Below are 21,951 nucleotides of genomic sequence, written 5' to 3'. Positions count from 1 at the left end.
AAACATGACACAGTTTGTCCGGGCAAAAGTGATGCCAAGTATGAAGAAGATAAAGTATGCCCCCATCATCTCTTTTGTCAACAGTCGAGAGCAGCGTGCAATTGTCCAGCAGACAAACTGATTGGAGTTCATAGATGAAAACAAGTGTTGCTAGTAGAAATAAACATGCACCTTCACTTACACTTAAAACGTTGCATTTGTGATTTTGGTCCAGTTCATGCTTTCTAATGTTTTTCCTTTGAACGTGCGAATGTTTTTTTGGGAGACTATCACTCTAACAATCATGATACAGAGGTCCATATGATAAGGAAGTGGCTTCTTAATTAGATAGTTGCACATGCATATGAACAGAAAACAAGCCAAGTTCAAATTGTGTATGAATTCATGTTGCCACCTGTTAAGAAGAGTAGTTGGTCTTTTGATGAAAACAAAGCACGATTAGCTATGTTTAAAATGCTCTATCCAAAAGAGATGATTAAGACGGTTTCTTTGCATCATCATTATTGTGAAAGATACAACTCAGCTGGTTATTTTCTATCTTCGTCTAACTATCGCACAGGAGCAACTTCATGTGTGTACGCTGAATGGCTCAGTCTCAAAGAAATAAGTGGAGAGCCAATCATTCACCAAAGTGCTTCGTATTTTCGCGTTATTTCGTAGAACTTCCTTTTGATCCATGGATAGACGAGGGACGTGGATACGGGATAGGACGAGGTGGCGGACCATACAGAAGAGCATCTTGGGCAGGCCGTGGAGGACCATGGAAGGGTGGGGAAAGGGGAATCAACATTTTCCTCAATTATTAAATTTACCTTTAATTCATGTATTTGTCACATTAGAAATAGTAGAAATTGTATATTAAGGAACTTATTCCAACCAACCAACCGACGAGTATTATACTGTCGAGTCCCTGGCGGGCAAAAAGACAATACAGAAGCGAGTTCATTATCAAGTGACTGAGCGGGACCTGGACCACGAACACCTCCGTATTAAGGAAAGTCTGAATAGAGGGTATTTGGTCTGTGGTGACAGAAATGCACTGGTATAGGTGAGGAATTCGTGTGAAGTGCCTTTCCCAAGGGCGTAACGACAACGGGACAAGTCGCGGCACGGTTCCTCGGATTTGAACCCACGACTCCTGAGTTCTGTACCAAACACCAAGCCATTACACTAGCGTACCGCCTTGCTTTCCTTTCGATTAATTTCGAAATTGAAGAAGGACAAAAAAAAACATTTTCCCGTTTCGGCGCTGCGATGCATGGGGCTGTGTGGCATAACATGGGTTTTACAACATGTGTCTTGTTGTGACCCAGATGACAGGTCCCTGGGACTTGGTGGGGGTCAATTGCCTCCCAGAAACGCCAAGAGGTGACAAGTATCTGTTCACACTGATGGATTATTACACAAAGTGAATGTAAGCATACCCGTTGAAGACCAAGTCAGCCAAAATGAAGTTACTGCATGCATCATGAAAGTCTATTACCGACACGGTGCAATCCTCACAAGCCAGGGGAAGGTGGTCAATAATATGCTTTGCCTACCTATGGAGAAATGATTGCCTTCTTGGACGTAATAAATGGCATTATTGGCGAATGAACTGCTAAGCAAAATACTAATACTAGGCACGAGATAAATTTCTTGTTGCAGGTAAGTATTTATCATATACTTAATGTAAAATGTTATATATACCGTTATTTTCTGATGTGCTCTCCACCGAATATTTAATCGACAATTAGTAAAGAGTGACAAAAAGACAAGGGCAGCCATGCCTCTCTTACAGAGTGGTGGGAGGAAGTTTAAGAATTAACTAAAGAGAGAAGGCTTTTATTAACACTTGTGATTGACCATATTCAGTTCGTATTTAACCATATTCACTTGTGATTAACTATATCCAGTTTGAATCTAATTCTAACATAACATGACCTGTATTCGTTTCGCCTGATTTGTATTTCTAGTATGCCAAGGGCAGGAAGGCAGAGAAAGGGATTTCGTGTTGCCGCTCAGAATATTGCAGGATGATGGAACCATTAAGAGAATACGGTCTGTGTTCAGACAAGATGACAATCAAATTTCAAGGCCACAACAACCCTTTCACAACCCACAGCGACAACAGACCTGGGCAACAATGACAGTGCATGCCAGTCAGCTGAGCCTGTGCCTGATGTTTCGCAACCCAGCAGAGAAAGTAGTAGGAGAATGACGCATGGGCTGAGCAACGACATGAGCTTGTACGGACAGGGATGAAGCTGGCCTTACTACCCACAGATTACTGCGAGAATGAAGTCACGTCACCAATTCTATACTGCCAGGATTCCAGTTGGCATCATATTTCTGCGGTTGGGAATGGCCAAAATGATTGAAGGAAAATTAAAGAAAAGGATAGTCCAGTGCAAGTCATCCCAAGGACACTCGTCCAGACAAGCCTTCTCTGAAGTACACCAACTTGTACAACATGTAACTACAAGAACATATACGAAAGGTAACCCGTTTGCTAGTCAGTAACGACGTAAGCTTGCTACTGTCCTATCGGCGCGCGGTGATTTGAGTTAACAATATTACCCACATAGGTCAAACGTATCTACTAACAAAAAGTACAGCCGAATTAAATCAAATCAAAAAAGACTGGGAGAAGAGAAGAAGGCCTTACGTGGTCAGCTACATTAAGTGGTCAGCTTAGATCACAGTGATTACGGGAGCACATAGACAAAACTTTGAACAAGTTATTTCAGGTAGTTAAGGTCCACATTTTGGTTGATTGCTTGTTAGAAGCGGTGGTTGTACCATTTATGGTTTTATGAGCGAAAGGTCACAAAACTATTTTATTTCATTGTCAGCTGTTTGGGGACGGTGTCACCCTGGTGACGGTCAGGGGGGTGCACCTGGAGGTGGATGACAACTTCATCCGTCATCGCCACCACGAGTACGGAAAAGTGATGGACGGGAAGTTCCTTACCTATGTGAACAAGGGCTTCCCAGACATCAAGTCTGGCACAAGACAATATAGGGTGTCGTTGTCAAAACACATGCCTAACTCCATTCGGTTAGGCAACGAGTCGGTGACCATCTCATACAATGGTCAGCCGAGGATGTGCCACCGCTGTGGGGCGCACGATCACTTTGTGGCAACGTGCAAGGTTGAAAAGTGCACTAGGTGCCACCAGACAGGGCACACGTCCAAAACTTGTGAGGCCAAGGTTAAGTGCAACATCTGTAATGCTGAGGATCACACCTTTAGGTCCTGCAAACTGAGTTTCCCAAACGATATGCCCATTTCTACTTCATTAATGTAGGTTTAGTGCTAAGGTCCATGAGGACCTATATTCTCTGGGTGTACAGAGCAGCTAAATCAACGTCGTTGGATTGCTGCCCTTCATAATTGAACATCAGCACCAAGGGAAACCAGTTTATTCCGTTAACCCATTGAACACTTGTAAAGAGGTATCCTGCTTATATTATCATATAGAGGTTTATTTATTGTGAATGGAATATAATAATTGCCTGAATTTACAGTTCCACTAGGACACCTGACTCCCCTGGATGGACCTGTGAGACAGGGCCATCGTTCCAGAGATCTTCACCATCCAAGATCTCATCACCAAGAACACATCTGGGACAAATCACTACATCCAGCTCAACACTAATGCGCTGGAGGCTATCTATAGTGACCAAACAACTGCCGCAAAATGTGCATGTGTCTGACATTGAAAGATGTTCCACAAAATAGGGAAGATAAAGCCGGAGGTGGAGGTAGTGACTCAACTCCTGGATCTTGAGTTTTCGGCAAGGAAGAAATATGTCCTCACAATATACAACATTGAGAAAAAAAGCAACCGAAGTAATTCAGAGATACCCTCGTTTCGGGGCAGGTAGCCCACGTAAGTTTCCAAAGGTATTCAGCTTTATTTTTTTTAGTGACAGAAAAAATGATCTACATGATTTAAATCTACTGAATTAATTTAAAAGCTCTCCCACACCGGCAATGTTTTCGATAATAACCAGGCGTACCTAACTACCAGACCTGGCATGAATTGTCAAACAAGTTGTTCAACGTATAAATGTCTTATCCTAGCAAAGGAGGCTGTTGTAGTATTTTAACATAAATTATGTGAGTTAAGCCCTGATTTGTATGATTTACCTATTGATTTACTTATTTACTGTATTAATTCCTCAGGTTGGCTCCAATCCAGACATCAGATACAAGCAGTCTTGCCACCTTCATGGAGAAAGAAACCCCAAGATGCCAGATGAGTCTTTGGACTGACTCATGCCTCTTTACGTGAGCTTCCTATGTTCTTGCATCAGATAACTGAAGAATACGAAAGGAGGGTCAACCCAGGACCTACCATGATCAAGTTGGCCGAGGTTTGACCTTTTTTCACCTGTCATTAGTGTGAAAGCTACTCGTCACTAGTCTGAGTATCATACTGAAACAGGATGACACTCGGGCTAACTTATCACGTGCAAATTGAATCAAGCAAATTGATGGATTTCACCGAAGGGATGAATTATGTTTTTAGCATTGCACAGCTATTGGGGCTGAGGTGTTATGGTAGGTTTGGGCCCCCTGGAGGCTTTCTTTTGAACTTCAGGTGGGCTTTCTAATTTGAAACTTTGAAAGAGGATAAGACAAGTTGGTGGATTTTCATGGTGCAATACGTGTACATGTATGTGACATGTAGGCAGGTGATGCTGTATTGATGATATCTTGAATCAGGACCACTACTGAATATGAAATGAAGCCCCCAGACCCCTATTCATGTTGCGTTGAAAACACACCAACTTAGGAGACATTTTAGGAGATATATTAGGAGACATTTGATACAGCGAGTAGTTTTAAAAGTACAGTACCTCGTCGCGTATCACCAAACGTAACGGCATATTTCAACTTATCTTGATACAAAGGTCTTTTGGCTTACACATACTTCCACATAAACAACACGGATGACAAAACCGGTGTGTGAGCTTGTATGATTCGCGTATGCAAGATAACCCGTCACTGACAGGTGCCAGGCGCGGCCTGCCCCACATAATTCTCCAGGCTGTAGTTTCCCGTACATTAAAACACGACAAAGCACGGGGCGATTCACACAATTCTAAACTTGAGACATAGCAACCTCAGACTCGAGACAAACACATGAGGGTTTGCACAAGGCCACGACGTGGCGAAACACATCCCACATTCTGCCAAACTGAAAATGGCGTAGCCAACCAAAACGGCCCAAAAAGAACATGGCGTGGCCAACTCAAACGGCCCAAATAGCACAATTTCCTACGTAGGACTGTGTCCACAACTACATACGTCCAACTATGACATCTTACGGAGTCATTCCATACATCACAAGCCCAAGAACGACAATTTTCAACGGCAAAAGAACCACTAGATAGGTCTGAATGACACTGCAACCTCTCGCCAGCGACCCGCTTCTGCAACTAAAGCTGGGTGGTCTAGCCGTTTGTACCACGCGGCACGCTCACATATCCATCCGCCACGGCATTGTGCACTTGAGTACGAGAAAACTACACCTTTTAAAACAATGTTTAGTCTGAAAATAATGTAGTCACTAAAGAAAATAAATCCCATCTTCAAATTATGCCGGACAGATTAAATACGAACAGTTTTTTACACGATGATTTGTTATTCAGTCGCACTACTTTCCGGCGGCACTTGCGTACATCGTGTCTGGGGGATATTCGGTGGCGTGACTCCGCGAGGCTTACTTAGGGTTTGTCGGGATGCCACCTTTTTAGAAACAAACATCTCGCGTATTTAGTTAGCAATCATGATCTCTCTTGCAAGCCATGACAAGACCCAACATGTTATTTGAAGCGTACGTGGATGATATGTTACATATAAAAGGAACATATTTCTTGTACACTTAACTATTACTTTTTAAATACTTAAAAATGGATTCTGAGAGAACAGCTTTGTGAGGCCAAGAAAGCAACTGCACTCCCCTTTTCATTCTACTTAAAAGCGAGAGGAAGTCAAATTCACGCTATTATTAGACTACTAACGGATTCTGATGCAACTTGAGACTGTATTTTAGTCTCAAGATGACACTGTTTGTGGATTTATTGCCTAGTACTGGGTATATCTATCCTATTTGCTATTATAATACAAGGTTATGTACTCAATACTTAGATCTATTTGTACTTTGTGCATAGCCATCTCACTTTACAGCCCTGCCCAACACTGCCTTTCTGGCTGGAATTCCAGCGGCCCTGTGCAACACTGCTCCCCTGGCTTGAATTCCAGCGGCCCTGTCCAACACTGCCTCCCTCGTTGGAATTCCAGGGGCCTTGCCCAACACTGCCTATATATACCTGGCTGGAATTCCAGCGGCTCTGCCCAACACTGCCTCCCTGGCTGGAATTCCAGCGGCTCTGCCCAACACTGCCTCTCTGGCTGGAATTCCAGCGGCCCTGCCCAACACTGCCTCCCTGGCTGGAATTCCAGCGGCTCTGCCCAACACTGCCTCCCTGGCTGGAATTCCAGCGGTCCTGCCCAACACTGCCTCCCTGGCTGGAATTCCAGCGGCTCTGCCCAACACTGCCTCTCTGGCTGGAATTCCAGCGGTCCTGCCCAACACTGCCTCTCTGGCTGGAATTCCAGCGGCCCTGCCCAACACTGCCTTGCTGGCTGGAATTCCAGCGGCCCTGCTCAACACTGCCTCCCTGGCTGGAATTCCAGCGGCTCTGCCCAACACTGCCTCTCTGGCTGGAATTCCAGCGGCCCTGCCCAACACTGCCTCCCTGGCTGGAATTCCAGCGGCCCTGCCCAACACTGCCTTGCTGGCTGGAATTCCAGCGGTCCTGCTCAACACTGCCTACCTGGCTGGAATTCCAGCGGTTCTGCCCAACACTGCCTATACATACCTGGCTGGAATTCCAGCGGCCCTGCCCGACACTGCCTCCCTGGCTGGAATTCCAGCGGTTCTGCCCAACACTGCCTATACATACCTGGCTGGAATTCCAGCGGCCCTGCCCAACACTGCCTTGCTGGCTAGAATTTCAGCGGCCCTGCCCAACACTGCCTCCCTGGCTGGAATTCCAGCGGCCCTGCCAAACATTGCCTCCCTGGCTGGAATTCCAGCGGCCCTGCCCAACACTGCCTCCCTGGCTGGAATTCCAGCGGCCCTGCCCAACACTGCCTATACATACCTGGCTGGAATTCCAGCGGCTCTGTGCAACACTGCCTCCCTGGCTGGAATTCCAAAATTCTAAATGAGTACCTAGCTTTGGTTAGAGCCGTCCCTCGGATAGGACGTTGAGTAATTAGTACGTTAAAGAACCCACTGCGCTCATCGAAAAGAGTAGGGGTCCTTCCCGGTGTGAGTGGATCTTATAGAATCTGTCTAGTTATGCGGCTTGTACTGTTCAGTACAAATCTGATGTGTTACACGGCTATCTTACACCTTGAGGTGGTTTAACAGGAATGCAATACAAACAAAGCACAGACTGGTTTGGAAACCTAGCTAGAAACTTAGAAAGAATTGTGGTCCAAAATCCGGTTGCAATTTTATGCAATGTTGCTGTGTTTTTTCCCTCAGCTTGCCCAGAACATCACGGCTGCAATGGAGAATGTGCGGAGGGTAGCTGAGAGGGTGAGTAGACTTATTATCTCCATGAAAAATGGGGGGGGGGGGGGAGATTTTTTTAGGGCGGACTGATTTGTATCACCAGCGATGCTGGAATCCTAGAAAAACTGTCAACCTTGTCATTGAATAAGATTAGATACCCTGTGGTTTACATGTTCTTTCCAAGTCCGCATTATACTGCGGTCAAGGCCCGGGAGACGAGGGCGTTACACCTCAGGGCTCGAAAAAGTGGGTGCATGTGCACCTGCGGGCACCCAAAATTGGAGCTGTGCACCTAATTTTTGACTGTGGGTGCACTGTTGCATCTAGATATTTTTGTAGGCTATCGAGGAAAGATACTATTGTACGTCTAATATACAGAAAATACTTTTGAAATGTAAGTATCAGAAAAGGCAATATAATCTTTTCTTGTATTTTATTTGATGTCTTACTTGTTCGAAATTTTGAAGTTAGCTATAGAATTACACTCTTAAGAGCGTTAAACTTAAAGTTTGTTATTTTGTGGTGCACCCAAAATTCTTTCTGTGCACCTTATCTTTCTGGTTGGGTGCACCAGTGCACCCATTTCCAAATATGAATTTCGAGCCCTGCAACTCAAAAAGAGACTTTCACGCTGGCCATGCTTCCGGCCGTTCCCAACACTCCGCCAGTCAAAAAAGTGTCGCCTGCTACAAAATGGCGTCCCCAAAAGAAAGCAGTGTCTACAATTTTTGGTGGGAAGTTGATCTAGCCGAGAAAAAAATTCCACACAAACACATTTCAGAGTGATGATGATGATGATCGTTGTAGCTACGTACTAGGTATAAATATACCAGATATAACAGAATGTTAACGGTCAGGACCATGCCGACATCGCCTTTGAAAAATATGTGACGGAGGGTCATGTTTTCTGTGCAGCGTTACATCACTTCGCTCAGCAATATTTTAGATTTCCGCCACGCGAAACTCCTGAAAAATTAATGTAGGCTTCATGATCAGCTCAATATTCTTTTGAGTAGAAATTTAGCAGAATTCCGGCAGCTTCTTTGCCAACTTTTCTTGTTTGCCAAGACTCTAGTTACATGCGTGAGGGGTGTATTTTCCCCTATGTGTATCATTTCTTTGAACCCCTTTGCATGGTAATATTTTAGATATCGAATATCCGATATTGATGGAACATTTTTATTAGTTTCATCCTGCGGAAATCTAAAATATTGCCAGGCAAAGCGTCTATATTGTCATTGTCATTATCATTGTCATTATATAGAGAGGCTAGACAGAAAACACGACCCCCTCCCAGCGCACATATTTTTCCAAGTCTGACAGTCATGATTACGGTCATGACCGCCAAAAATGCTAGTACGTAGTAGTAGTATGTAGTAGTATCCAATATCTGATTAAACTGCTGCCGGGGTCCCTGACACAGGGGTGGGCAGCAGCCGGCTAGTCGTCACACCCCTCTTCCATGCAGCTCTGTCCAGGGGGTTCACGCTGGTCAGGCCGCACACCTTCATGTCCTTCCGGACACACTCCATCCACGATTTCCTAGGTCTACCGCGTAGTTACAACAACCCCAGTCCGATTTTTGTCTCGTCTTGGGCTAAAATCATCCGGGGAAACTAGAAGCATGCGGTGTAAATATACGATGCACTCTATAACTGACTCGTGTTTAGTGCATCACTGTGTAATCCTAATACGATCCTTAAGCCTCCATAGCAGGCTCTGAACCAGCCTTTTTGGGGGCTAGATGATACCTTTTGCAGCCAGCCCATAACCATTTTGCCGGTAGAGCCTCAAAAAGGTGGGTCAAAGCGAAATTAAAATCACGCTAGGAGCAATTCACATGTCCATGACAAGCAGTTAACACGTTAACAACTTGGCCCGCACGCGCGACTGCTCATTTACATACAGCATGTTGTTTACCAACACGTGCCGACTGGTGCAACTGGTAACTCGTTTGGGCATGCATCGTGAAGTTTGTGGCAAAATAGTTTTGCTATTTCAACTGTTCCTAAAGACAACTTGGCATGGGCTAAGGCAAACGCTAGACAAACGCAAGTTACTATGTGCCTGAAAATTGCATGAGGACAGTGAGGGAGGGGGGCATCTACGATGGGTAGAGGGTAGATCAATTGCAAAATAAGATGGAAACAAACTTAGCTACGTCTTATCTAGTCTATACAACAAGGGCCTGGACGGGTGAAATGACGACCATATCATAATTGCTCATCGGCAATGGATGCAAAATTGATATACCATCGCCTGTAGCTAGGTCGACGAAGCTATCATTGCCTTGTGTCACGGCTTGGATTGCCCAAGTTTGTCTTTCCAATGGGGAAACCGCCACATGTCGTGCAATCCACCCTCCGCCCTGGCAAGCGCGTCAGACATGCCGAAAGAACGTCGAACAACTAAGCTCCTGTATCTCCAAAAAAAGGGAATTTTGAGAATTTGACCGTTAGAAAATTGTCGGGTCAGTGCACACGGGCACGTGATAGCGCACTGTCTTGAGGAGGTGTGTGTAAGTACTATTCTGCGGTCTACCATAGACAGGAAATTTGCACCTTTGGGTTAATCGCCCTAACATGATTTTGATTTCACTTTGACCCGCAGTTTTGATGCAGGTTCTACCTGGCAAAATGGTTACGGGGTGGCTGATGGTTACGGGCTGGCTGCAAAAGGTGTATTATTTAGCCCCCTAAAAGGCCGGTTCAGAGCCTGCTATGGAGGCTATTATGATGCATTCTATCATGACTAATGTTAAGAACTGTGAAAAATTCATTCGCCGATATCAAGTCCAAGTGTCCACGTTCAATATTGTCTACTCGTGGCACGCCTTACATGTATATCGATGAATTTCTTTTTATTCCAATAGAATACTGTCTGAAACAGTTGCCTCTTATTTTTCCTTTGAAATCCTGTCAAAAAGCCAGAAAATGCCATTTCAGAAGGTTCAGTTTTCAAAATTTCTCAGATTTCAAAATTCAGTTGTTGCAGTGCACCGGTCATGTGGAGGGGATGTAAAATGGGGGTCCCTCGTTTTAGGAAGTGCCTAGAGCATGTTAAAGGGTAAGGGCTAACGACCCCTCCATGTAAAAATATACCCTGCTACTGAAACAGCAAGGAAACTATGTGCCACTAGTGCCTGCAGGTGGCAGTGGTAGACAGTAAACAGGACAGCATGGAGAACATTGACGGCTCACCTCAGTGGAAGACTGGAATTGGCGGCGAGGATGAGTGAGTGAGTGACTAATGTCTGAAGGAATTATTATCTCCATGAAAAATGGAGATATTGTTTTGGGTGTGCCTGTGTGTCTGTTTGTCTGTTTGTTTGTCTGTTTGTGTTTCCGGACTACTGTAGTCAGCATAACTCAAGAACCTCTTGATGGATTGCGATGATATTTGGTATGTAGGCAGGTGTTGTGAAGCTGAAATTCAAGGTCGATTTTTGGCCCCCTGGTATGTGACCTTGGTACTGCAGCAGAAATTCCATTTTTGTATCTCTTGACCTGGACGTGCTATGGTATTAATTTTTTGGTGGCAGATAGCTTGTGGTGTAATGAAGACGTGGTGTGGGTTTGTGCCCCCTAGCAGCTTGCTCTGGAACTGCAGGGGCGTTATCATGATAATCTTCTAAGGAGAATAACTGAACAAAGGAACGACGGATTTCCATGATATTTAGCATACAGGTAGCTTAGACCCCGTTCATACTAGGCTTCGCTGATCCGGATCATATCTGGATCAGTGCTGATCCGGATATATCCCTTTGCGTTCATACCAGGGTTATGCGAATCCGGATCTGCATGATCCTGTCCAAAAACAGATCCGGATATATCCGGCTAGGTGTCGCTTGGTTAAGTTAGACAGGTCAAAGGGTAAAGTTTACTACAGTAGAGTAAAGTAAAAAAGTAACAAAAGTATAGCTGTAGAGTAGAGAAGATTGTTTTGGCCAGGTAGGAGTCCTTTAGAACAGTTCTAAAACGTCTAAAAGTTTTAAACGTTCTTTAGAACAGCGCGTCTTTCTTTAAACATGTCAGGTGGGAATACCCGTGTCGCGGCGCTTTGTGCCATATTTAGCTAACGTTATATAAGTACATTTAATAGGTGTTAAGTGTTAAGTGTGACGTCAAACCAAACAATGTATCCGGATACGCGAGCCGGATTGCGTTCATACCAGGGTTCACCCCGCAGCTGATCCGGATAAATCCACCTCCAGATGTGGATACAATCGTATCCGGATATATCCAGATCATATCCGGATCAGGACCGTTCATACTAGGCTTCACGGATCCGGATCAGCGCTGATCCGGATATGATCCGGATCAGCGAAGCCTAGTATGAACGGGGTGATAGACAGAGATGTACACAATGAAGTGCAAATCATGTTGATTAGGACTTAATTTGCATAGCTAATGAGGAAAATCTATATTTGCAGTGTTTTCCATCATAAGACTCAAATACATGTAACGTGTGTAGTTTATGGAAAGTGGATCATGGACAGATACCAATTATGCAAATAAATTCCTAATTTGCATAATTATTGCAAAAAACCATATCTCATCTAATTGAAAAATTATAGGACTGTCAATATGATACTTAGTATGCAGGTAGCTTAGACAGAGATATACATAATGAAGTGCCAATTAAACTAATTGTGACTTAATTTGCATAGCTAATGAGGAAAATCTATATTTGCAGAATTTTCCATTATCAGACTCAAATACATGTAACATATGTCGTTTCTGGAAAGTGGAGCATCAACAGATACCAATTATGCAAATGAATCCCTAATTTACATAATTAATGCAAAAAACATAATTCATCTAATTGTAAAAATATAGGACTGTCAATATTGCAACATGTGTAAGTTAGATAAAGGTGTTTATGCCGAAGCATATATTATGCAAATGTGTAAGTCATTTGCATGAATAGAATTGTTCATGGAGATATGAGGTCGTTGAACTCTTGTTGAACTCTTCTCCAAGACCAGGCGGAGGAAGAGCAGGAGCAGCAGCCTCAAGACCAGCAGGAGGCGGAGGAGAGCTGGCATTTGGTCAGTGCTTTTGCTCTTGTTCAACTGTTAGGGCCCCCATTCCACTCGGCAATAATGTGCTGCAACCTTGAATTGCAAAAAACTTGACTTCATAATTGGAATAAGTTAAAGTATGACTCTTCTAACAATAGAAAAACACACAAAGCATAAAAAGATTTCTTTTCTATCCTAAGGCTTGAAATTTGCTGAGTGCTCTGTCAAATTGCTTGGTTGCAGAGCAGTGGCAATGAGCCGCCCAAGTGAAATGGGGGGAATTATATACTCGGGCTTGAGGAATTCATGATTAGGCCACCTGCAGCGAAAATGAAACAGTAGAGCTCATGGCTTCCTTCTTTTATATAAGTCAGAGAACGGGGTGAAGCATCATTCGAAGATTCCTTATGCCATAATCTGGTCTTGTTTATGCCAGTGTGGTCATGATACACTTCGTGCATGGAGTGGTTCCCACACCGCGTTGCCATGCCAACGACACGCGCACCACCAGCGGGTCAATCGCAGCGTACAGACTGGGACACACCCATCGGCCGGGCAGTGATTTTTCAAAGAGTTTATAATTTTTCAAGTCAAGACACTCCGCTAACGTCTTTCGTCCGCAAACAGAAACCCTAGCAAAGTATCAGGATGCTAACAAAAGTTGCATTACATTGCAGATACGTCTTAGTCGTTTTAATGGAAGGTTTTACACGTTTATCGTCTGATTTTTGCTATAGCATCAGTAAGAAGCAAACCCGGGAGTACGATATCTGAGTGAGTACGGTAAGAAGCAGATGAAAATAGGAACACATGTCAACAATACTGGGAGACAAATATATGATGAATAATATATCTATGGTCAGAAAAATGGCATTTCCAATGCATTAACGCTAACCATAATGAGAGTTTATTTAATAGCAGTTCCCAGAAACCCATGGCGCCAGCCCAGTCTGATTGGCTAGCCATGATGCCATTGTTCTGTGCACGGCGGAGCCGTGTGGCAGCAGGCATACTGCTGGTTACGGTCATACCGGCAAATTAAGGATTTTCGGGGTTACAAAATGCCTTGTCAGTTGTATGCAATGGTGTTGAGCAATTAGAAACTTACTGATATGAGCTTATCATATTCATTACAGAGGATGTCCAGCTCATCAGAGGAGTCGTCGTCAGAGAGGAGTGAGGAGGTAATGTCAAATTGAGTTTACAAATATCAGATGGACATGCAGTCACTCTCTCATTGGTTGAACAGCTTATTGTGATGGACAGTCAGGATCAGTCTATTAGGGCTTGGATTTTCTATATATCAGTTCTCATTTTTCTGACAGGGAATGAAATGGCATTAATGGTCAAATTATATTTGCAGTGGAGATTTCACCCCAAAAATAAAACCACAGTAAGCATTTCAAGATCTATGGTAACTTTAAAAGGTTACTCTAAGCCCTTTAGTATCAATACAAAATCTGCTCTGAAATGTTATCGAATGAACGTGAGAGAGATGCTGAATGAATTTCATGAATTGCAGGTCCTGGAGACTCCAGAGGCAATGAGGCGTCCGGACCCAGACCCCATGCCACCACGCCTTAGCAGCAGCAGCAGCAGCCTGCTATTGGTCAGTGCTATTGCTCTTGTTCAACTGTTAGGGCTGATCAAGTCGAGCTTCAAAAGACTGCTAGTTGTTGAACTTCGGCGGCAAAAATCAACATTCTGCCAACTATCAGTATCCCTTCATTATGTGCATTGTAACATTCAAGATTGCCAACAATGACGCCGGTAGCAAGATTTGCTATATGTTTACCCATCCACAGCAAAATATCAGACTGAGTATAGATTCATCTATAGATTGTAGAAAAATGTATTTGTGAAAAAGTAGCGTGTTTGAATGTATCAGTCCTGGCGTAGGTAGTTTGAAACTTAGGTGGTGGCTCTCCCGGGTGCGCGCCTGAGCTGGTTCGAGTAAACTGTCAGTGTCTATATCAATATGGTTGTTAACTAAGTTAGTAGAAGAAGGTGAGGCGTGCGTTCCTCCTCCTTTCAGAGAGAAGGGGCCACTGTTGTTGAGCAATAAGAAATTAGTTACTGATATGATCTTATCATATTCATTACAGAGCTCAGAGGAGGAGGAGAGACCCAACAGGGTAATGTCTTATTGAGTTGCATTGTTATATGGAAATGTATCCATTTATGCATGGCTGTCTTAGATAGTGGCCAAGAAAAAATTTAAACTTTAAACTGCTGTTAGAAGCAAAATATTTTCCATAATAATATAAGATTTGTGGTTTGATTTGTGGTTTTAAGGTTACTGTAAGAGCCCTGTAGTATCAATACAAAATCAGCTCTGAAATTGAGGGAATGTTTTTTATGTAATGAGCCTTGTTAATATCATCCCACAAATATACAAAGCAGTCAATGACATACAGGACACAACTCTAAAGGATGATTTAACACAATAGACTGATCCTGTCGAAAACCAGATTGAATGCTTAGTACCCGTTATGCTTTCAATGCAATTACGTGTACCCCCTCCTAAAACAACTCTATTCGATGGATACAGCCTTCAAGAAGGAATTCAGAGCAGTTTTCTTTGACCCGCTTTGAAAGTGTTTTAGATCCAAAAAACTTAATGAAAGTCACTCGACATTATCAACAACCTGGCTGCAGCGGCAAGTCCGTCATTAGCCCTGTTTTTGACGGAGGTGTTCAAGATAGAAGAGAGGGCGTGGCTTTGGGATCGGTCTACTATAGTTCTAATGACTCAGGCGTACATGAGTAACTTATAATAGCTTCAACTACGCACGGCCCATGTCTGAGTTAAGACAGTGACACCTTGAGCCTGTGAAAGAACCTTATATATACTTCACATCAACAAAATTCAAGGTTCCGATCTTCTTTGATTTTTCAAGCCGCAGTTGAGATTTACTCAATGGGACAAATTTTCGAAGCAGGTGACAATGGACCATTCCTGTTTAACACCATACAGAACATATAGAACTCCCCATTCTACCTCGAACACCTCCGTCAAAAACAGGACTTGATGGACAGACATGGCATGTGTAAAGCAGGGTATGTACATTGTATATCTGTGACAAATTTTCCACTGTGTTCAGGCTGCATGCATGCTTAAGAGGAACATGAAATCAAAAAGAAAACAGCTCGAGCACTCAAGTGCAAGGAGCTTGTACAGTAACACTTGCCAACTAGTACACAAAGTCCACTAGTGAAGAGTTTCGTCGCTTCCATGATACAAACTGTCTTGTGTTTGAAACTCATTATATTCCGCTTCCAGTGGGAAGGGGGATATACTGTTTTTGCTTGCCTGTTCTTCTTCTTCTTTCTTCTTCTTTCTTCTGCCAAAAACCAAGTAGATGTGAGGTGGTAGGTCTACTAAATGGTATTACAGATGTAGTTACATCCTTAAGATGTAGATACCATTAGGAAAGGTGAATGCACCAGGCCATAAAATATGCTAATGAGGACCTCATTTGCATAATTTATGCAGAAACTTGTATTTCCTTTACCGTAAAAACTGCAGATGTCATATTTGAGATGTAGGTACCTTTAGGAAAGGTGAACACACCTGGCCATGGAATATGCTAATGAGGACCTCATTTGCATAATTTTTGCATAAACGTGTATGTTAATTACCGTTAAAGCTGCGGATGTTTTATTTAAGATGTAGGTACATTTAGGAAAGGTAAAAGAACCTGGACATGAATTATGCTAATGAGGACCTCATTTGCATAAAATATGCAGAAACTTGTATTTCCATCGCCGTAAAAGCTGCAGACATTATATTTGAGATGTAGGTACTTTTAGGAAAGGTGAACACACCTGGCCGTGAATTATGCTATTGAGGACCTTGTTTGCATAATTTATGCATAATTTATGCATGAACTCGTATTTTCCTTACCATAAAAGCTACGAATGTCATATCTGAGATGTAGGTACCATTAAAAAAGGTCAGAAAACCTGTCCATAAATTATGCTAATGAGGACCTCGTTTGCATAATTTATGCAGAAACTTCATAATACCCTTACAGTCAATGTGAGTGGGAAACCTGTCACAGATATACGCGCCTTGCTTTACATGTGCATCTGCTGCTTGTCAGCAACGGGGGCACACCTGCCCACCATAAAGTTAGTGCTATGCGGCGCCTCCTGCTTCTGCATGGATCGAAAACATTAGGATCTCACCACAACTTACCCGCCCGAGCTGTGGTTCTCCTCAAACCTGGGGCTTCCAGTTTTACGTCCCATGGAAAGCTCACGTCCCTAATAATCATAGTATGAGGTTTGACATGGACGGAGAATGACTGCTTTACCTAATACCATGCCTTTATGGTACATCTTTCCCCTATTGCAGACCGGTGCATGCGGATATGGCCAGGTACCAGCCCGAGGCCGCAGTGCCTTTGGCGGCGGCGGTGGCCGGGCTGGTGTCGGCGCTGGATTCTTTGGCCGCGACGATGGCAGAGGTGCTGGATTCTTTGGCCGCGACGACGGCAGGCCTAGGGGCGCTGGATTCTTTGGCCGCGACGACGGCAGGGGCGCTGGATTCTTTGGCCGCGACGACGGCAGAGGCGCTGGATTCTTTGGCCGCAACAGGAGCGGCGGCGGCGACAGGAGCGGCGGCGGCGACAGGAGCGGCGGCGGCGACAGGAGCGGCGGCGGCGACAGGAGCGGCGGCGGCGGCAGGAGCGGCGGCGGCGGCAGGAGCGGCGGCGGCGGCAGGAGCGGCGGCGGCGGCAGGAGCGGCGGCGGCAGGAGCGGCGGCGGCAGGAGCGGCGGCGGCAGGAGCGGCGGAGGCAGGAGCGGCGGCGACAGGAGCGGCGGCGACAGGAGCGGCGGCGACAGGAGCGGCGGAGGCGGAGGCCCAGACCGGAACAACGTCAGGGCCCGTCGCGCACGTGTATGTACAAAAAAATATTTTCATCCCAGTTACCGGTTTTGCTACTTTGCTTGGATGTCAATGTCACAGAACACTGTACCCAAAAGCTCAGAACCTTTGATGCTTCAAAATCTATAGTGCGTACAAGGTACTAACAGCATTGGAATGTTTCACTTGAGAGTGCAATATATAAAATATGTGAATACGAGAGTTCGGCGAACACATTATCTTCGCCAAATAATCCAGGCTTATTATGGATAGTGATTGATATTCATTTACATGCTTTAATATCACCCCCTGAAAATTTGATCATACACCATGCCGTTTGGAAGTTATGAGGGGGGGTCTAGATAGGGTTAAAATTATTTGGTGGTTTAGGACTAGTATACAGTGTAAGTGGTCATGAAAAAATCTGAGGATATTGATATCATATGGGCCCTTAAAGGTTTGAAATTGTCGTAAGTTGAAAGTGATGACGAAATGGTACAGCCAATATACATGTATATGAATAGACTAAATCGTTCATGCATGTCCAGTATCAGGGTGAAGTGGCAGAAGTTGGCAGAATTGAAATCGGGTTACGTTATATATAACTTCAGGATTTTCCGTCAGCCATCGGAAAAAATCTGATGTTGTCCGAAGTTAGGAGTGACGTCATCCTAACTTCTACCAGTGGCCGGGGGTGGCAGAAGTTGGCAGAATTTAGAAATCCGATGCTGTATGAAGTTAGGAGTGACGTCACCCTAACTTCTGCCAGTGGCCGGGGGTGGCAGAAGTTAGGGTGACGTCACTCCTAACTTCAACTTCATAAGTCAGCTGCAGTACTGTTGGATAACGCCAGGTAAACCATTTTCAAATTTGACCTTCCTTTGCACAACCATTACACACCTACCAAAAATCATGAAGATCCATCAAAGGTTTCTCAAGTTATGCTCTTGACATACATTAGTCACCCACCCAACAGCTGTAGTAACCGAAAACATATAAATCTTCTCCGAGTTCTCGGGGAAGATAATGAGCGGAAATCATTCTCTTTTAAAAGACACCTTTACATGTACAACATGTATATGACCCTGATTAGAGGCCATCATACTGCAGCCGACACACAGCAATTGGCAGTAGCAATATCTAGGCCCAAAATTATGCCAACTGAACAAACGTAATCCCACTCATACAGTCTCGAAACTGAACGTATTTCTTTACTCGAATTTCACCACAGTTTCGGCCTTCCTGACATGCACAGGAACTAAAAGTACGGCTTTTTCAACTACGTTGACCACTTTATAATGCCCTACTTTATTAATGCCCTAACTACTACGTAACTATTGGGGAGGTTGGGATATTGTGTTTTGCAACCTTTAATTTCCACTGTGCTTAATGTATTTGAAATGTCAGCAGGCCTCGGAACACTGTAACTGTTGGCTTGTCATTTGTAAACTGTGTTTTTTTGTGTGACATGTACTGGACCCAGTGAGTTTATGTGTACAATTAAGGTATTCCTATTCATTCACTATGGTGTTGACAGCCACTCAAAGGAGTAGGACAAGTCTACATATATTAAAATGCAGGTCTCGAAATACTGGGTGCATGTGCACTCAGTGCACCTAATTTTGGAGCTGTGCACCTAATTTTTTACTGTGGGTGCACTGGTGCACCCAAATATTTTCGTACGGTTTAATGTGTAAAGGTATCACTGCACACTAGTAGACAGTATATTCTTGACATCAAAGTGTAAGAAAATAATAAATCTTTGTTGTAGTACTTGTTTAAGATTTTGGTGTTAGGGTTTGACTTAATTTCTATTTTGAAAGCTTCAAAACTGCGTGCATGAGGCTTTTTTTATGTCAGAAGAGACTGCCAAAAGACCAAGGCTTTTAAATATAATGCTTTCCTTTATTTCTTCCGTGGCGTTGATTTTTTTCTTCACCGAGGTCGATGTTAATAACACGCTGGGACCCTTATTCGTCACTAGTAATAGTCTTATTGAAATTTTGTAGAGAAAATGAATGCACCACAGTAATTTTGTACACATATTGAAAAAATATTTTGTTTGATGATTAATAAATACACTTTTCATTCGAATTATTTTTATTTTTAATTTATTTTTATGGTTATAACTGTTTTTGACTTTGCTGCTATCCTCTCAGCTTCAAAAGTTGTGACGCTGTTGGCGCTTCGTTGAACGGAGTGAAGCCGAATGGAGCAACAAGGGTGCGGTTCATCCACAGACGGGCTCATGCACTTGGAGTGGACAGAGGCGTTTATCTTCTAGGTACTGTAAAATTGCACTGACACGGAGAAAAAGCTTTCCAATGATTTATGATACAACTCTGGAATTTTAGTACCACATATACATAACCGTTAATGTTTTTCAGCAGCAGCCACAGCCCTGAGAAGTTCGTCCAGCAACAAAAGCGCATCAGTGGGCAGATCGCATATTAGAGTCCTTCAGCTAGTTCAGGATCGGCTGGCGAGGCAGCGCCTCCGATCAGGACTAAAACACTTTTAAGAGGGAGAAAATCACCTAGATCAAAGTTTTGCTGACCGTGAAAAAAAAGGATGTCTTCCTTGAAGAAGAAGGCTGACGTGCAGGTAGAATTAGAAAAACGGGATTTAAGCTCAAATGTCAGCATGACGCAGCTGTTGTCAAGAGAATATATTGGCCTAACAGTCAACCCAAGAAGACAAGCTGAAGATCATCGGTGACGCCCACATGTCTCCAAGGGTCATTTGCTCTTTAGAAAATGACACAGCGATAGTCGGAGACGACAGAAGCCAAACCATTTTGCGTATTTAGGTAGAGAAAGATGGCATTGATTTACTTTGACACAAGGAAACCATAACTCCCTACCCTGATCATTGTAAGTACATTGTGTTTCCATGGGCGACAACATCTAGGCCACGTTCCGTGGAGATGGCGTTTATAAGTACGACAACGAGATACGGCAGAATTCCATGGCAACTTATGTACATTTTTGAAAAAAAGATCCAGGTCAGTGCTGGCAGACCGAGTTGTGTGGATAGTTTCAATGCCTATCGTGAAATATCATTGTGTCCCCCAAATAGAATCGAGCAACGGGAGAAATATCACTTACCAGGTTATGTTGAATACGTTGAATATGTTGAAGTAGACCATAATGGTAGTATCAATTAAAAGGGCAATTTGGATGGGAGTTACATGAATATCTAAGTTTTTTAAATCCTTATGTAACACATGTGTCCCGAGCCCAATAAAGAAGGTGTTAGATTTTCATCTGTTGTGTAAAACATTAGATGTAAAGGGAATGCTATGTCATAAGCCTGCTGCAGGCCCCGGCAGCAGTGAGGGCAGATGAGAAATACTGGAGGGACGGCAACCGCCCCTGGACGACTATGACGTGGCTCTAAAACTACCAGAAGCCATTCAACAAATGAATAACCATTTTGCTGCGTAAACCAATGACATCAGGTAAGAAAATTTAGTAACAACGAAAGAACACATTTTCCTTAACTTTGTAAATACAATATACTCCACACCTCATTTGCCAGCAAAGTGTGACTGCAGTTAGTTGCCCACCTGAGCAGCAGAACTGAACGCACACCATTGCATTCAAACCACACCAGTCGAGTTTATTCAGCAACCCACCAGTTATTCAGAAATTACATTTCTGTTCATTTACCTCCAACAGTATTGTTTTGTGAATCCGTATGCCGTCTTTCTAACTGACCTGAAGTCAATCAACACTAGCATGTGCTCCAAGCGTGACCAGGAACTGACTTGATTTTACCTTAAAGAAAAACTAAGGAATTCTGACTAATGTATTCTTTGCTTTGATATCCTCAGGACTTCTACAGCTGTCCTTCTTGGCAGGTTTCAGTGGCCACATGATCACACTCTACTGCTAAGATAAATCAATGATTGGATATCACAACCACCCTATGGCCCCATGCTGGTGTGAAGAGCCACAGCTGAAGAGTGAACTACATATAATGCTTCTGAAGAATACAACTGTACTGAATCACTTTGTGGGAGTTCAAGGCCAAGCTGGATCAAATGCAAATGTCCGACCTTGGTGGAACAATGTGAAGGCACGCATACTAGTATCTTCTTTTGCAGCTGTTTCATTTTGTTTTATTGACTCCGAGTTGCAATGGCGCGTTTGCGCAACGATTCCGACCTTAAGCTGGGGTTTCCCCACGCGCCGGAAACCCAGGCCAAGGCTGTGTTTTTTATGTTGTTTGAACAGAAAGTCAGCGTGGCGGACATTGATATGTTTCAGTCCCTGGGTAAGGGAACCTTTGATCTTTCGTTCACCTCGGTGGCTGTGCGCCGCAGGGTGTTTCAGGCCCTCCGCGCCAAGCCGGAGCTGGCCGTGTCGTCCTATGGCGGCGATGACGTGGTCGTCATCACGGCGACCAGCATTCCTGGAAGTTTAGAGGATAACGTGGTCCGCCGCTGGCTAAGCCAGTTCTGCACCGTGCAG

The 21,951-nt window shown here is 43.9% G+C and overlaps 1 protein-coding gene across 1 annotated transcript; it reads left to right on the top strand.

Annotated features, from left to right (window-relative positions):
- Window positions 1-2,125: 2,125 nt before the first annotated feature.
- On the top strand, window positions 2,126-19,930 carry LOC136423299 (streptococcal hemagglutinin-like). Its single transcript, XM_066411423.1, has 11 exons — window positions 2,126-2,188; window positions 2,835-3,075; window positions 6,257-7,203; window positions 7,551-7,604; window positions 12,568-12,630; window positions 13,740-13,787; window positions 14,126-14,212; window positions 14,709-14,738; window positions 16,641-16,645; window positions 16,964-17,509; window positions 19,864-19,930. The coding sequence occupies exons 1-11, from the start codon at window positions 2,126-2,128 to the stop codon at window positions 19,928-19,930; spliced, it is 2,151 nt and encodes a 716-aa protein (XP_066267520.1).
- Window positions 19,931-21,951: the final 2,021 nt, after the last annotated feature.

This window comes from Branchiostoma lanceolatum, chromosome 17 (genome assembly GCF_035083965.1).
Source record: "Branchiostoma lanceolatum isolate klBraLanc5 chromosome 17, klBraLanc5.hap2, whole genome shotgun sequence".
NCBI classification, from domain to species: domain Eukaryota; kingdom Metazoa; phylum Chordata; class Leptocardii; order Amphioxiformes; family Branchiostomatidae; genus Branchiostoma; species Branchiostoma lanceolatum.
Note: the sequence above shows the minus strand (reverse complement) of the source record. Positions and strands in the feature narration are given on the sequence as shown.